At 27.1% G+C, this 18828-nt stretch overlaps 2 protein-coding genes across 2 annotated transcripts; both read left to right on the forward strand.

Moving 5' to 3' along the window:
* Positions 1–13442: 13442 nt before the first annotated feature.
* Positions 13443–14435, forward strand: HO173_008736 (uncharacterized protein; the record flags this gene model as incomplete). The annotated part of the gene is made up of 5 exons (XM_037310632.1): positions 13443–13585; positions 13645–13743; positions 13794–14086; positions 14141–14346; positions 14397–14435. 5 exons carry the CDS (start codon positions 13443–13445, stop codon positions 14433–14435), a joined length of 780 nt encoding a protein of 259 aa, XP_037162402.1.
* A 588-nt stretch (positions 14436–15023) lies between these two features.
* On the forward strand, positions 15024–18736 carry HO173_008737 (uncharacterized protein; the record flags this gene model as incomplete). Its single annotated transcript, XM_037310633.1, has 6 exons — positions 15024–16157; positions 16209–16574; positions 16637–18171; positions 18218–18274; positions 18325–18525; positions 18652–18736. The coding sequence occupies 6 exons, from the start codon at positions 15024–15026 to the stop codon at positions 18734–18736; spliced, it is 3378 nt and encodes a 1125-aa protein (XP_037162403.1).
* Between the last annotated feature and the right edge of the window lie 92 nt (positions 18737–18828).

Here is an 18828-nt window from a genome sequence, read left to right on the forward strand (position 1 = left end):
GCTTTTTAAATATAATAAGATTATATCCTCTATTACGAACTTATTATTATAAATAATTAATAATTTAATAAGAGACTTCTATAATAGCCGTAACGATCTTCGTTATAATATTATATTCGATTAAAGTAAGTATCTAAAGTCTAATTCCGTCGTTATAATTAATACTCTAAATATTAGATATATTAGAATTAAAGAGTAGTAAGAAGATATCTACTTACTATATTAAATATATATTAAATATATATTAAAATTCTTTATATTCTTCTTCTATTCTTCTATTCTTCTATTAGCGTAAATATATATAATATTAATATCGCTACTATCGCTATAATATATATAATAATATCGTAATTATATACCTCGTATATATATAGTAACATCGCTACTATATATTATATATATATATATTATATATAGTAAGTATTAATATTACTACTATATTATTATAATAGATATATAAGTTATTATAGAATATAAGAAACTTAATTCTTTCTATCTAGAAATCTATTATTTTATAATAATAGTAAGCTTAAATAAAGCTTAATAAAGTAAGTATCTTTCCCTTATCTTACGTAATAATATCTTTATAGATAAGAAGAAAGTATAGTAATTTCGTTAAAGTAAAAGTAAGTAAGAAGTAAATATCTACTTTAAAACTTTTTAAAGAAATATCTTTCTTAAAGAAACGTCTTTCTTAAAGAAATATTTAAAGAGATCTTCGAAGAAATTTTCGAAGAAATCTTTTTTCTAAAGAAATTAAAGGAAGTTAATAAAATAAGAAAGTTAAATCTATTAGCTTAAGCTAACTTCCTTCTTAAAGAAATAATAACTTTCTTCTTTTTATCTATAATGAAGAGTTAAATATAAGTAAAGTTTGCTTAATAGACTAAATCGTACTAAATCGTATTTTTAGTACGAACGGCGGAAATCGTTTTTGCGGTTAATAGGAACTTTTCAGATCTTATAGATATATCTTGATATTCATAAACTAAGCTCTATAGTATTATTAAGAAACTTAATATTCTTTCTATTTAGAAATCGTATTACTTTATAATTAGTAATCTTTTTATTTAAGTAAGATACATCTGCAAATCTGAAAAATTAATTTTCGTACGATTTCCGCCGGGTCCGTACGATTAGCATAATTTAGTTTATTCAGCAGACTTTATTTATATCTAAACTTTTTCCGCCAGTTCTATCAGTTTAGCAACTTTAAAAATTTTTAGTAACTTTAAAATTTTTACGTAATATACTTTAATATACTCTAAGTACTATTTTATATACATATAGCATCAATATATATTATTATTAATATACGTATTATTATATACTATACTAGAGTATTATCTACGCGATTAATTTTATTAAATTATTTAATTTCGTAGTTAAATTTAAGTTAACGTTAATACTCGTTATCGTAAAACCTTGCCATCGTAATATCGATTATTAGAACTTTTCTTTTTTGGTGTGTATTGCTGCTAAACTGATAGAACTAATGGAAAAGATTAAAATAGTTATTAAACCGACGGAATTTAGGCGGATTCTAATTAAATTTGCTAATCCGGCGAATTTTGTGATTTCCGCGACACACGCGCGATCAGCAATTTCAAATTTTATAGGAACTTTTTAGATTTGTAGATGTAAAGTAAGTATCTTTCTCTTATCTTACGTAATAATATCTTTATAGATAAGAAGAAAGTATAGTAATTTCGTTAAAGTAAAAGTAAGTAAGAAGTAAATGTCTATTTTAAAACTTCTTGAAGAAACGTCTTTCGTAAAGAAACGTCTTTCTTGAAGAAATATTTAAAGAGATCTTCGAAGAAATTTTCGAAGAAATCTTTTTTCTAAAGAAATTAAAGGAAGTTAATAAAATAAGAAAGTAAATCTATACTTAAGCTAACTTCCTTCTTAAAGAAATAATAACTTTCTTCTTTTTATCTATAAGAAAGTAAATACCCGACGAGATATCCGGATTCTCACCGCGGTGTTTTTTGATTCTAGCGAGAAGGCGTTTTCTAGCGGGGTTAATATGGATTATATATACGTTCTAATTTATCTTTATATTCCTTAATAAGCTTTATAGTATTATTAAGATTCTTTATATTATATTACTTAATATATATTAAATTATAATTTTTCTATTTAATAAGATATTTCGTAGTAAAGCTATAATCTTTAACTATAATTCTTTTATTAAATAGTTAATTAATTTTATAAAACCTTTATTTCTTAATATCGTCTTTAACGAAGATCGATAACGAGTAATTTAATTTTAAATAATTAAAGAAATTATTCTATAATATAAGCTTTAATTACGCTATAATAAATCTAGAATATACTCGCTAATTCTCGAAAATATTTAGATAATATATTAAGTAATTAACTCGATTAAGAATTTTAAAAGGGCTAATATACTATTAAAATAGTTTCTTAATAATTTCGAGATTTATAAGAATATTATAATTTTTATAAAGGCGTAGAAATATATAATTATTAATCTTAAGAAATATTAGCTAATAATATCTATCGTAATAATATTTAATATTTATATTAATAAAAGTAATAATATTCTTCGCTAAATTTCGAATATAAAGAAAGTTCGATATATCTAAAGATCTAAGAAGATTAAGAGATATATTTAAAGTAAAACTATAGGCGACTTTATTAGAAGTATTTCTAGTTATTAATAACGTCGAATTATTAAGTAATTTTTAAAGTTAAAGTAGAATCCTTAGCTATAAAGAAGTCTTATTAAGTATTATATTAATATAGAAATATATAGCGATTTTTATAGTCTAATTAGTTTTTTTATTATTATTATCGATTTATAGATAATAAGTAATAAAATAAAGTAAAGAAATATTGAAACGCTAAAATAATGCTTATTATAATTTTAAAAGAAATTTATAATCTTTATCTAAGATAATAATTTTAGAAATATCTTAGTTAGCTATCTCGAGTCTATTAAATAAAATATTAATCTATTAAATTATCGACTATATAGATTTTTTAGATATATTTATTACTCGCTTAATAAATTTATCGATAACTAATATAATCGCGTTAAAGTCTTTTTTAGACTTTAATAAAGCGAGTATAAAGTTAATTATAAGCGTATAAAAGAGAATTAACAGCGAGTTAATAAGACTTAACGACTTATATAATTAATAATATCTAATTTAAAGAATTTAATAATTTAAATAATAGCGAATAAATTCTCGTAACTAACTAATAAGACTTCTAATATATTAGAATATTAATATAATTTTATAATATCTTTAAAATCTTAAATAACTATTATTATAGGCTAGATATAAGATTTTATTAATAATCGTTAATAGAATATAGAGTCGTTAATAATTAATAACCCTATCGATATAATAGATTAAGTCTTAAAATTAAGAATCTAGAGTTTCTTAAGATCCTTAGAATTCTTGAAATTCTAAAATTACTAACGACGTATTTTCTTTATATTAAAATTTTTAAAAATTCGAAGTTACTTATAATTCCCGAGATTAAAAATTAAAAGTTTCTTAAAATTCTTAAGAATTCGAAGTTACTTATAATTCCTGAGGAGTTTCTTAAGTAAATTCTTAGAGTTCTTATCGCGAAATTTTTAAATAAAGATTATAAGTAAGTAGTATTAATAAATTCCCGCGGATAAAAGAAAGTATTATAACGTTCTCGTCGAGATTTTTATTATTATTAATTTATTATATTAGATAAGAGTATTAGTAAATAAATTTATAGCTCTTAAGAATATACTTTTAAAGATTTTTAAATATTTTTATTAAAGAATAAGTACTTACGTAAAAAATATTTAACTTTATATAATCGAGAGAGGCGAATTTTTTATTATTATTTATACTTATTGGTTATAATAGCGCGTTTAGAATAATATAATTCTTTTTAAATTTATATCTAATATCTAATTTAATCTAGTAAAGAAATTAAGAAATATACATAAGACGAATATTTATATATATTATAAAGAATATTAAAATAATAGAAATTTATTTTATAATATTAAGAATTACTAAATAATTCGTCTAAATAATAATTACGTATATCTTTTAGAGGTATCGTCGGCGATAGTAACATGTTCTAGGGGCGCTAATAGCGGCGTCTAGTTAATAATACTTAAGTCTATATATAATATTTTAATATAATAACTTTAAGAGTTTAATATCTAAGGAATCTAATTATAAATTCTTAATTATTTTCTAATAAAATATTTTTATATCTCTATTAAATATTTAAAAAAAAAACGAATAACTATATAATAGACGAAGTCTTTTTATTATCTTAATAGACTACTTTACTTAATATCTCGCTATTATTATATTATTCTTTAAGGCGTATATATATTATAATATAAAAACTTTTTTATTAAATTAAGATAATTAAAAGAAATAACGATTAAAATTTAAGAGTTAAGAGTTTTATTAAAAGATATATTTTAAAAAATTTAAATTAAAATATAATATAGATAATTAATATATTATATTAATTATTAATATAATACTATAATATTAATATCTAACTCTATTAAAATTATTATAAAAAGAGTCTTTTTAAATTAATAATTTAAAATTATTAATAAATAATTTATTAAGAATTAGCTAAGTAATAAAGTAATATAAAAGAATAGTATATTATTAAAGCGTAATTTATTTTTAAATAAGTTATAATCTAATAGTAAAGTAAATTTAATATCTATTAAATTCTATTAATCTTCTCTCTCTTAATATAAAAAATATTTTAATTTAAGCTTTTTAGAGAGAATAAATTACTAATAAAAAGAATATTAATTAATATATATTAAAGAAATAGAAGAGAAAGAAGTAAAGAAGAGTTAAAAAGAATAAATAGTATAAGAAAAGATATAAGATAGTAGAGGAGTTAAGACGGAGGGGGAAAGATATTTTTTAATCTTATAAATTCTATAAATAGAATTATTAATTATAAGATTACGATAGATTAATAAAAAAAATAACCTCTTTATCTTTATTATTTAAAATATTAATCTTTAAATAAAGGCGAATTAATATTTTTAACTTTCTTTAATTATTAATAAGAAAGAAGATAAAAAAGATTTAACTATAGAAGATAAGTTTAATTTATACTTTATCTTTAATAATAAAAAGTAAGATATTAAAAGAAGTAACTCTATCGAGTTATATTAAATCGAAATCTAGATTTAAATTAAGATCTTTATATATATTAATATAAAAGAGTAAGATAATATTTATTTAATATAGTAAGAAAGAGAAAGATATCGCTATTTTAGTAATATCGACTTTTAAAAATAATAGATAACTTTATTTAAAAATATTATTTAAATTATAAAAAAAGTAGAATAAATTAACTTTAAAATAAATTATAAAAAGATTAAAGGAGATTATAAAGTTTAAAAATATAATATTTATAAAATTCTATAACATTAAAAATTAGATAATATATTATTACTCTTCTATAATCGTTAAAAAAACTAAAAATTAAAGCTTTTATATTAATATTTTAATTATAAATACTATTAAATATTATATAAAAAGGCCTTAAATATATATAACGAATAAGAATTCGCTAAGCGCTATAGATTTTTATCTTCTAGCTATATAAATAATAGAGATAAAAAACTTTAAAAATTTAAAATTCTAATTAATATATTAGAAGTTTAAGAGCGTTATAAATAGTAAGATTATAATTATTTTTAAAAAAAAGCTTTAAGTTTATAATTAAATAATTAAAATTAAAATATAATAAAGTATTTAACGTTAAATTTAGATTAATAAATTTAATTAAGATATATAATATTTATAAAGAAGCGTATTTAATAATTAAATATAGAGAATTATAAATATTAAAATCTATAAATATTATAAAATTCTTTCTTATAAAGAATAAATTTATTATATTATAATTATAACTATATATAAGATATAAATAATCTTACTTAATATTTATTTAATTCTAAATTTAGATTATTTTAGAAAAATATATAATATAATATAGAGTTATAAGATTAATATTCTACTACTTTAAGAGATAAATCTATTTAATAAAATTATAAAATATTATAAAAGATTATTTTTATAGATAATTATTATAATCTATCGAGTTGAAAAGAATAAAGTCGCTATTATTATAAATATTAAATTTATAAAATAATAAAAAGATAGAGATTTAAATTATATTCTTTATAAAGGAAATAATAAAAGAATTTTAATCTATAAAATTAAATATAAAAAATATATATTTATAATAATATCGATATATATCTTAATTAAAGAGGTTATAAAATTATTATAACTAAAAGTAAATATAAAGATACTTAAATAAATATTACTATAAACGCTTTATAATATAATAGAAAAAGATTAAAATCTTATATTAATCGCTATAAATAAAGTCTTTATAATCCTTTCTTATCTCCTTTATAGCTATAAGTATTATTTAAATTATTATTAAAGCTTAAAGAAGATAAAGTATATTATTTAATAAACGATTAAAGAATTTAAAACTCAAATTTTAAAGTCTTTATATACTTCTTAGACGATAAAATTTTAATTTTTAGAATTAATTAAATTTATATTTAAGATAACTAAATAGAAGAGTTAAAGAATTAAAAGATAGCGCTTAATAAATTATTTATTAATTATAAAATTATAATAATTATAATAAAAATAATCTTTATAACTATTCTAAGAATCTAGACGATAAAAATTATTATCTTTACTTCTATAAAGAAATTAAGTATAAACCTTATATTTAAAAATATTATAAATACTCTTAAAGAAAAACTTAATAAAAGAGTAAATAATTTATAAGATATTAATAATATAATTTATAAAATATATTATAAAGAATAATTATAGAATAAATTAGAAAGTTAAATATAATTTATAGCGTAATTATCTATAACTATAGAAGAAAAGATATTTTAAATTATTAAATTTCGAATTAGAGAAAAGAATAGTAATTATTAAAATACGTAAGAAATAGCTTATAGATATATATAATTAATTCTATTTCTATAATACTATAATTAAATATCTTATTTTTAATAAAAAGCTAATAAAATAATTTTTCGCGAAGGCTAAATATATAAATTATAGCTTTATTAAAACTCTAAAAAATAATTAAAAAGAGATATATATAAACTCGAAAGATATTTTTAGAGTAGTAATAGATTATTATTAAAATCTTTATAATATAAAACTTTTAAATAAAAGCGCTTAAGATAAAATTTTATAATATATAATAGATCGAGTAAGTTCGATAGATACTATTAAAATAAAGAATCTCTATTAAAGCTTAAGAGATATAAATTACTATTTATTAAGTATTCTTAAAAATCTCGCTAGATAAAAACGATTTCTTAAGCGAGTTTTATAAGATTATTATAAAATATAAGAAGAAGAAGAAAGAGAAAACCTCGACTATTATCGCGTAGTTAATTTTCTTTTATAATTAAATATAGCAAAAATAAAAACTTTCGAAGTATTAAATAAATAAAATTTTTATTATTCTTTTTAAGAATAAAGATAAATAAATCGATATTAAGAATTATTATCCTTTATTTATTATAAATATAGATTATAAAATCTTTATAAATATTCTAATATAACGTTTAATAAAGGCTCTAGATAAGATAATTAGTAAATAATAATTAATTTTCTTATCGAAAAAACTTATAGACGATAATATTAAAATAATTTAATATTTAATAATTAAGTATAAATTTATTAAAAAATTATTATAGAAGTAAGAGAAAATCGTTATTCTTTTTCTCGATTAGAAAAAAGTATATAATCGAGTTAGCTATAAAGTTTCTTCTAGCGATTTTAAAAGAATTAAATATATTTAAGAAATTTATCGTTTAAATATAATTTATTTATAAGAAAGTTAAGATTAAGATTTATATTAATAATTATATTAAAAAAATAATTATAGTATAAAGTAATATAAGATAGAGAGATTTTTTAAGTTACTCTCTATTCATAATTATAATTAAAGATTTTATTTAATATATTATTTATAATCCTTAAATTTCGAGAATATAAGTAAAAAATAGAATATTAAAGATAATAATATATATCGATAATATAATAATTATAATATAATTTTAAGTAGAGATAAATATTATAATAGCGGTTTTAAGAGTTTATTACGCTATAACTAGTATAAAAATTAATTAAAATAAATTATATATATTATATATAGGAAATATCGCCTATATTTATATTATTAATATAAAAATTTTTTTTTTTAATAACTTTTATAAATATCTAAGAAATATTAATTAAGATAGATATTAATTATTAATTAAATAATTTTTAAATTAAAATTCTATAAAAGACTAAAAAATTAGTACGAAATTAATCGCGATTTTATTTATCTCTTAAAAGTAAAATAATAATTAAAATTATCTTTATAATATTCCTTTTTAAATTTTCGATTTTTATTTTTAATTTTTATATATACTTTTAGTAATATATAATAAATTAGAAAAGAAGTATTATAAGTTAATATAAGATAATAAAGTCTAAGATATTATTTACGATTTTTATACTTATTATTAAATAAAAGAAGATAAAGTTAAAATAATTAATCTATAAATCGTTATTAATAAAAGTATTATAGCTATAATTAGTAGAGTAATTAACTCTCTTAAATTAATATAAATTATTCTAATTAAAAATATTCTAGTATTATATACTTAAAGTTCTCTTATATATTTTAGCGTTTATTAACTTTTAAATAACTCGATTCTTTAATTAATTTAATTATATTTTAAAGTTAATATAGAGCTATCTAATAGCGACAATAAAAAAGATATTTATATAAATTTTTAAAGTTAAACTCTTTTAAATTATTACGAAATTATTAATAATATTAATATTCTACTATTTATTATTAAGAAAAGTCGATTTAGAGAATATAAAAAAGTTTAACTTCGAGATTTAGTAAGCTTTATAAAATAAGAATATTAGAGTCTTAAAAGATATATAAAATTTAATATATATAGTCTTAATAGTTTTAGTTAAAATAATATATAGTAAGTACTCTTTTTAGATTAACTATATTATTAATAAATTAATTTTTAACGCTATTCTATTAAATTAATATTTATTACTCTTATCTTTATATATATAAAAATTAGATATATTTTAATAAAAATACTTTATAGAGATTAATAATTATCTTATCTTTTTATCGAAGATTAGCTTTTAATAAATCTATTTTATAATCTTAGATAAGAGATTAAAAGCTATTAATTTTAGCGATAGAATTAAAAGCTTTATTCTTATTTATTAACGCTATTATAAATTAAGAGTTTTAATAAATAAAATATAAATTATAATTTATAATAAGTTTAAAATATCGCGTATAGAAGATCTTCTTTAATAATTACTTTATAAGAAGATTTAATTAAAAATTAATTTTATTTAAATATTAATATAATAATAGCTATATTCTATTTATAGTATTAATTAATTTTTATTTTATATATAAATTAAATATATAGTATTAAAAGCGATATAAAAAGAGTTTTCTATTATTTTAAATCGATTAATTTTTAATTTAATATTTAAAATAAAAATTATTAATAAGATAATCACTTTTATAATACTTAACCTTAATCTAAAGAGTATAAATAAAAAATAATAAAATATCCTCTATTAGACTATTATTTAATCTTTATAAAAATATTATTTATTATATAGTTTTAGCGATTTAGTTATATACTAATTCTTAAATATTATTTAAAATTATTATTAAACTTTAATTCGAAAGTAGATTCTTATAAATCGAGTTTTATATCTCTATAAGAGGTATTAAATTAAAGAGTATAATATATAGATATTTAAGAATCTTTAAGACGAGTTTTCTAATCAAATAAAGATTTATAAGAGATTTTATCTATTTAATATTTAATTTTTTTATAATAATAAGTTAGATTAAGCGAAGAATAGTAAAGATAATTAAGAAGTTAAATAATACTACGAAGAATTAGAATATAGATATTAGCGATATTAGCGATTAAGATAAATTAATAAATTTAAATCTACTATTTAAATAGTTTTTCTAATTTTTTATTTATACTCTTTTATCTCTAATTTATTTAATTTAGCGTTAATTTAATAGAGTTACTTCAATATAATCTTTCTCTATAAAGACCTTTACGCGATACTCTATATATACTGTTAAGAGAGCCCGTTTCCCTATAGATTTTTAGATGAGATATCTTCGTTAAGATAACTATCTTAGCTAAATAGTCGAATAAAATAAATAACTTTCAAATTAAATAATAATTACGTATATCGAAGATTTAATTAAATATCTAACTTTTTTAATTATCTATATAAATTTTATAATTTCGAGTTTTATTAATTAGTAATATTATAACGATTCTATACTAGTTGAAAAATCGTTCTAGAATCGATTTATAATCGTTTTATAATCGTTTTATAATAGTCGTAAACTATAAATCTCTTCTCTTAGAACTTATAACGATTATAGTTTTATAATCGTTCTATAATCGTTTTATAATCGTTATAATAATTTTTTTTAAATTTTTTTATACTAAGTCTCGAATAGGCTAGTAGTATTATATAATATATCTTCTAATATAAAAATTTCGCTAAAATTCGAAAAAAACGAATTTTAAGTTATTAGCGTTAATATTTAAGCTTATATATACTAAGCGAATTTTTAATCCTATAAAGAACTTTAAAATTCAAAATTTATTTTTAATTATTATATAGATTATTTATAGTTCTATAAGAATCGTATAATCGTTCTATAATCGTTTTATAATCGTTCGATAACTATTACGTAATCGTTACGTAATCGTTAAATAATCGACGTAAAATTATAAATTAGAATAATTCTTCTAACGAGTATAAATTAAGTTTTATATCGATTATATATCGATTATTTATCGATTATTAATTATAGAATCGTTATATAACGATAATATATCTTTAGTAATAATTAGAATAGTAGCTTACTATAATATTTATACTTTAATAATTATAAGACTAAATTTAAAAATTCTTTTTTTATTTAAAAGCCTAATCTACGTTCTATAATTAAAAAAAATTCTAAATTTTTAATAGAAAATAAAAAAGTGATTCTAAAATTAAATAATATATATCTACTTTTTAATTAGGATTATTCGACTATCGAGCGAACTTTAATAAGTGATATTTAAATTCCTTACGCTTTAATATCTTACGGAAGCTACTATATATAAGAATTTACTATTAATAGAAAATAGATAAATTATTAGCGATAATAATATAATTTATATAATAATAATTATATATCGAATATATTTAGATTTTCTATTTTATATAACGTATATTAAATAGATTTATATAAAACTTTCTATCTATAGAAGATTAAGTTAAATTTATTATTAATAAATAGTTAACGAATAGTTAATAAAATATAAAAGAGATATCGATTTATTATTATTTTAATACTACGCTATAAAGTAATATATTAATATATTACTAATAGAGAATTAATAAATAGAAATAATATATAAAAAAAATCGAATATTTCTTTAAGTTCTATAGTTCTATAGGGCTATATATCTTACTTATATATTAAATTTCGAGAAAAATCGAAAAATCGAAAAATAAATTATATAACGTTAATAAATAGACTATTATAAGCGAAGCGAGATATTCGAAATTATATAAATCTTAATATATAATAAGAAAATTGCGAAATAACTATCTATTTATTTTATAATATCAAATAATTTACTATTATTAAAAATTTAATATTAATAAAAAGTTAATTAAAATTTAATTAAAAGTTAATTAAAAGTTAATTAAAAGTTATAATATCTATCGAGTTAATAATATAATTACGTAATATATCTTAATCGTATATTTTCTCTAAGATAATTATAAGATTAAATTAATTTTTTTTATCTAAAAGCTTATATTTTATTCTATAATTTAAAAAAAAAATTAAAATTTTAATAGAAAATAAAAAAGTTATTCTATATATTAATAACGTATATCTATTTTTTTAATAAGAGAGCTTAAGAGAGCTAGCGGGCGAACTTAGATAGTCTAGTTAAAAGATATAATAATCTCGAATTTAGAATTAATTATATATATAAATTTAAGATTTTTTAGCTTAACTCTATCTTATTCTTTTATATATATTAATCTATATATTAATCTATTATAAAGTACGAGTAAAGGCCTATAAATTAAATTCATAACCGTTTTTTTGATCAGGGCTGTCGAGTAAATTTGGTGAGCGGTCTTTGGTGAGCGGTCTTTGGTGAGCGATCTTTGATGAGCGATATTTGAATGCCTTGCCTTTTAATAATTATAAGACCAAATTTCGAAATTCTTAAAGCGTTCAAAAGCGCAATCTACGCTCTATAATTTAAAAAAATAATCTCAAAATTTTAATAGAAAATAGTAAAGTTATTAAAGGGTTAAAAGTAGGGTAAGAGATTTTGATGGTTGCGGACGCTAATTTGTTTACTCGCAGTAACTTAGCCGGTCTAATCAAAGAGCGTAGTAACCCTAAATTTATGATTGGCTGTCACGCGGGTGACAAAAGTCGTTGCACACTAGCCCCAAATCGCCATTTGGGGCTAGTGTGCAACGACTTTTATCACCCGCGTACTGTATATACAAATTCAAGGTTTTCTAGCTCAGCTCTATCTTATTCTTTTATATATACTAACGAGTAAAGGCCTATGAATTAAATTTATAATTATTTTTTTAATTAGGGCTATCGAGTAAATAGATAAGCGATCTTTAGTAAGCGATATTTGAATTCCTTGCGCTTTAATAATTATAAGACAAATTTTTAAGATTTCGAAAAATTCGGAAAGCGCAAATAGCGCTTCAAAATTTAAAACAAAAATTTCAAAATTTCAATAGAAAATAAAAAAGTTATTACTATTGTGAATAACGTACATCTATTTTTTTAATATGGGAGGCGCGGAAGGGCGAGATTTTGATGGTTGCGGACGCTAATTTATTTACCCGCGATGACTTAGCTAATCTAATCAAAGAGCGTAGTAACTCTAAATTGATGATTGGCTGTATATATAAATTCAAGGTTTTCTAGTTCAGCTCTATCTTATTCTTTTATATATACTAATTTTCTACTAAGACGCTATTAAGACGCTATCTTCTATCTCTTCGTTTCTCGTTTCTATTATATCTATAATAATATCGCTTATTAAACGAAGTTTTAATCTTCTTTAGAAATTAATATTAATATATTATATTATCGCTATAAAGAATTATTTCGATATAAATAAAGTAAAGAATATTATCTAAACTTAAAGTCTTTTATCGTGAGATATATAGGGTCAGCGTAGCCTCTTATCTAACTTAGATAGAGCCGAAAGCTTAATGTATAGATCGTGGGCGGGAGGCTGCATTAATATGGACGGGGGACTGTGGGAGGGCGACTGTCCCGAGTTAAGTTGTATGGATATCGAGACGAAAGATGACAGTGAGGCAATGGCGCCACCGAGAGGGTGTCAGCATTACGCAGATTTGACCGAGATGCCGTGGGATATTCAGAAGTTTGTGTTATGCAATCTTGCTTTTTCAACCATAGCGTTACTGATAATATCTTAAACAGATATTACCATCAGCGATTTAGCATCTTCTCGAAATACGACGAGGGTATATGGATGACGGAAGATGCTTGGTTTGGCGTAACCCCGGAGCCTGTTGCAAGGTAAGCTATAGTAACAAAGTCATGATTTGAACGCGTTGACAGCTTTTAAGCACCATTGCAAAGCATATTGCCGGAGCTGCCTCTGCAAGCAAGGCAATATTGATCGACTGCTTTGCAGGCGTTGGTGGCAACGTTATCGCATTCGCCCAGTCTGAGAGATGGAAGAGAGTTTACGCCATTGAGAAGGATTCGAGAGCACTGGCATGTGCGAAGCACAACGCCGAGATCTACGGTGTCCGAGACAGTATATCTTGGTATGAAGGGGATTGTTTCGAAATTCTGAGGAACGAGCTCGCAGAATTAGGCCAACACAGCATCCTCTTTGCCAGTCCTCCATGGGGTGGTCTGTCAACTTTGCTACGATTAGTAAGACACGAAGCGTCGCTAATGAATGCAGGCCCAGGATACAGATCGGACACAGTCTTTGACCTCGCAAAGATGCAGCCTTACACCTTGACAGATGTCTTACATCCCTTCCAACAATTGACTGAAGACGTAGTTCTATACCTACCGAGGACTTCTGACGTTCGACAACTGGCGAACAAATCAGGTAAAGGGAGGAAGACGACTGTGATGCACTACTGTATGGAGGGTGCTAGTAAGGTCGGTCGCACATACCGATCTGGCCCGTCCAAATTTTGACTAAACTATAGGCGGTCTGCGCGTACTACGGTGCTTTCGCATTTCACTGAGCATGCAAAATGCAAATGGATATGGAAGATGCTGATAACTAGAGGCTCTATTACGAGGTGAGCGAGGGCTGGTGCGCCTGGCGGGTAAACAGATCACGAGTGTGCGGGTGAAGAGTATTTGAGGTCGAGAACAGCAACACCGAGCTATCAAGACGTCAATTAATTTAAATACACAATCTTAACAGCATGCACTTATTACACCAATGAATGGAATGTGAAATTAAGTTCAAGTGGTGATTGGCATTCGCCAAATCTGAGACTAGTGTTATTGTGGAGACGGAGCTAAAAAGCTAATTATAAGCTCATCATTTAGCTGCATTCCAAAGTCACATCGGCCTCGGGGTATTTACAAGTAATAGTACAGACATCGCTCCGTGTCTGGCTTTACCCTTGAGTGCGGAGCAGAATTTTCAACAACACCTGTCCCTGTTTCCTTAGCTTTCCTGTGACAGCATCTTTGACCTGGATCTGATCATCTTTCGTATGGCATGATCGAAAAGTGATTCGTTCGGCACGAAGAAGGCGCGACCTATTGAAGCGCCCTCACTACACTTACATTCGCCGGAGGGTGAAGAGCGAAGAGCTGCCATGCCTCATGCGACAACGGAACAGCATTCTGGCGATGATCATGATGACATCTTGATCCAGCAGGTCATCAATGCACAGACTACAGAGGATACTTTCGGCCTCAACCGCGAGCTTGAACCGGGTGAAAAGGCGGAGGATGCTGAGAACTATGAAGACATCAGTGATGATGATCTGGCGGATGACGAGGATGCGGAAGGGGAGCGAAGGTCTCGGACAGGGCATGGGAGTCAGACTGGTGCTTCTCCTAGAAGCCTGGACGCGTTCACGCAAGATATCGACTTTCCGGCATTAAGAAACGGAAACGGCCTTGAAGACAATGCCTATGATGATGACCTTTTTGGCGAAAACTCATCACCTCCGGTGGAAACCAAAACAGGTATGGGACAGACCCAAACGGGGCATGATCAAGATGGCCTATCAGACTTTGACGACAGCACGTCGCCTCAAGCTCAGCCTGTGCCTCTTCCAGCGTCCCCTTTATCACGCCAAGTAGAAGCTCAGGGGAAGTCTGTCTCGCGGCTAACGACTCTCAGCTCCAAAGAGTCACCGCCATCGAAGGAACTACAGCGCCAACAAGAGCTGCTTGCTATGTCCAGAAATGGCGCCGCGAATACCGATGGCTTACCGGCCCCCCCTGAAAATCGCGAGGAGCTACTGGCATCACTGTGGCCCAAGTTCGAGCGTGACACAATACCGAAGTTCATGGACTTGCTTCCACCAAAACGAGCAAGATACCTTGGCAAGTCCATTTCTAAACCGCCGAAACCAATCACTCCCACCAAAGTCAATCTTGAGCTTGCCCTAGATCAGGAGAAAAGCTTCAAGGTCTCATCGATGCCCAACAAGCCTAACATGGAGGAGACCAGTATCCCGGGAATCGTGACCATACAAGAATACATCGTTGTTGACAACGACAATGGAGAAGACGTAGACATGGAATCTGACGTCGAACACGAGCTGGTTGGAGAGATTTCGTGGGAAGACTTGCAAGTAATATGCGAGGACTGGGATACTCGTAGTGCGGCAGAATCCCTTGAAACTGAACAGGATTCGTCTCGCAGCCACAAAGCTGGCAAACCCGATAAGTACGAAGACCTGAATCATGATCCTGATCATGGATCCCCATCTGCAAAAGTGAGTACGAGGCAGTATTCAATGGGAAAACATGCTCACATTTAAACATAGCGACGGAAACTAGACCATTTAGAGGCAAACATAATCCACACTCATCAATTCTCATTTCCCTCGTTCCAGGATCCTGAGCAAGCTACTTCAAAGATTGCAAAGACTATCACACTAGACCTTAACGATTCGAGACTCCTGATCGATCATCTCCAGCCCAACGCCATATCTAGAAACGTCTTTGGGCGATCGGATCTCAAGAGAGCAGGGCGTGGAGCATTCACAAAAGGTCTCAGCCAAAGATATAACATCTCCAACGATGACGCATATGACTTACTCAAGGAGAATCACCAAAGCAAGGTTCGAAGCATGCTTGGCAATGTGGCTGTGGAGCACAGTCTACCTGCCATAAGGCTGCAATGGCCATTCGTAAGCATTTCGAACCTACCCTGATCATTTGCTACCCTGTTACTAAAGCTAACATTGCAAAGTACAAAACAAAGTTGGACAAGCATGATGCAAGATCCTTCCATCGACCAGGCTTGAAGGTCAACCGCAACGAACAGGTCGCTTTCAGCAAACCAGCAATCACGAAAAAGAAGCACACGAAGGGAAAAGATACGCAGAAGCTGTTCCCTGACAGCAAAGCTCTATCTTTGGCGGACAACTCGAATGTGCTTCTGTTAGAGTATTCCGAGGAGTACCCAACGATGCTCTCAAACGTTGGCATGGGTAATCGCGTCATCAACTATTACAGAAGAAAGACTATGGACGACACATCAAGGCCCAAGCTAGATGTTGGCGAGACAGCTGTCCTTTTGCCCCAGGACAAGAGCCCTTTCTCTATTTTTGGTCATGTCGACCCCAGCCATATCACCCCAACGCTTCACAATGGCATGTACAGAGCCCCAATCTTCAAGCACACAGCGAGACACAACGACTTCTTAGTAGTGAAAAACACAACCGGAACAGACGGCTCCTCCTGGTACATGAGAAACATCGAAAACCTATACCTAGTCGGCCAGGAGTTTCCGTCGGTAGACGTTCCGGGTCCTCATTCGCGAAAAGTCACCACAGCCTCCAAGAACCGCCTGAAGATGATATCCTACCGCCTGATCCGAAAGAGCAAGAACAACAGGATTAGCGTAGGCGAAGTTACGAGTCATTTCGCCGATACCAGCGATATGCAAAATCGGCAGAAGATGAAAGAGTTTATGCAATTCAACAAAGAGCACAAGGAATGGCAAATGCGGTCTGGGGAAGCAATTCCTGACGAAGAAACGATTAGGACAATGGTGAAGCCGGAAGACGTGTGTCTACTCGAGTCAATGCAGGTGGGTCAGCAGCATCTACAGGACGCAGGTTTCAACAAAGAGGACGACGAGTCTGAGGGTGACGAGTCCAAAGAAGGCCAAAGTATTGAGCAACAACTTGCGCCTTGGTACACGTCGCGGAATTTTCTGCATGCTACGCAGGGTAAAGCTATGTTGACATTGCATGGAGAAGGAGATCCGACACGCCGTGGTGAGGCTTTTAGCTTCATCAAGACCTCTATGAAAGGAGGATTCAAGCCTGTGGGAGCAAGCGCGAATGAGAAAATGAATGCGAGGCAAATGAAAGAGTCTGGTGGCCACGCTTACAACGTTCAAGATCAGCAAAGATCGTACGAAGAATCGATTCGGAAAATATGGGAAGCTCAAAAACAAAGTCTGTCATCGGCAGTCGATCAGTCAGAATCCGACATGGACGAGAATCCGATCGAAGAGGCTTCGAATAGTGCCTTCCGTGCAGAGACTCCACGATCCGAAGCGCAGACGCCTGCCACTTTACGGCGTCGAGATGACGAGACTACCAGTCAATTTACGCAGGCTAGTACCGGCAGCCAAGCAGGGAAGATTCTCAAGATCACACGTCACATTCAAGATGAATACGGCAATGTCGAACCACATACCGAAACTGTACGAGCACCAAAAGTGATACGGCAGTACCTCAAGCGAAGACACGCAAAGGAGGCAGAGACCACAGGGTAAGAGCTACCTGACTGCTATTAGTTGCAAGGCTGACTGTACCAGGCTCACTGATATCAAACCGACCGGAATTGCTGAGCAGGACCGGCGTAACCAACAGAGGTACATCCTTGTTCATGATCGCACGAATTGAAATCCTGATTGCTATTCAGGCTGGAAAAAGAGCTGGCACGACTACAACGCAATAAAGAGCGTCGTATTGCTCGTGACAAGCAGAAAGTGGCCCATTTGGATGGAGCTGCTGATGAACCAGGCTCGCCGTCATCTCCGGCCAACGTACCGGTGAAAAGTGCTGGCACGCAACGCAAGTGCGCAAATTGTGGTCAAGTTGGCCACATCAAAACAAACAAAAAGTACCATTCCCGACTTCTTTATGATGCTCCTTTAAACTGCTCGTTGTCCTCCATGCTTGTTGCTAGTTTGCGTCATTCTATCGAGTTTCTGTGACACTGTGCTGACTGGGTTATTATCGGACTCAGGCTTTGTCCCATGCTCAATGGTACGATGAAGCAAGACGAAGGATTTGGCAGTTCCGCGTTCACCATTGGCACCCCCGACTTGTGAAAGCCATGTTGGGTCGATAATGGAGGAGCCAGTGACTAACGTGCTTGCATCTCAAGGCGCCTCGTGTTTTGCCTCGAGAGCGGGCCTTCACA

The sequence above is a fragment of the Letharia columbiana genome, assembly GCF_014066305.1.
Source record: "Letharia columbiana isolate WasteWater2 chromosome Unknown Sc0000034_s0, whole genome shotgun sequence".
Classification (NCBI taxonomy): domain Eukaryota; kingdom Fungi; phylum Ascomycota; class Lecanoromycetes; order Lecanorales; family Parmeliaceae; genus Letharia; species Letharia columbiana.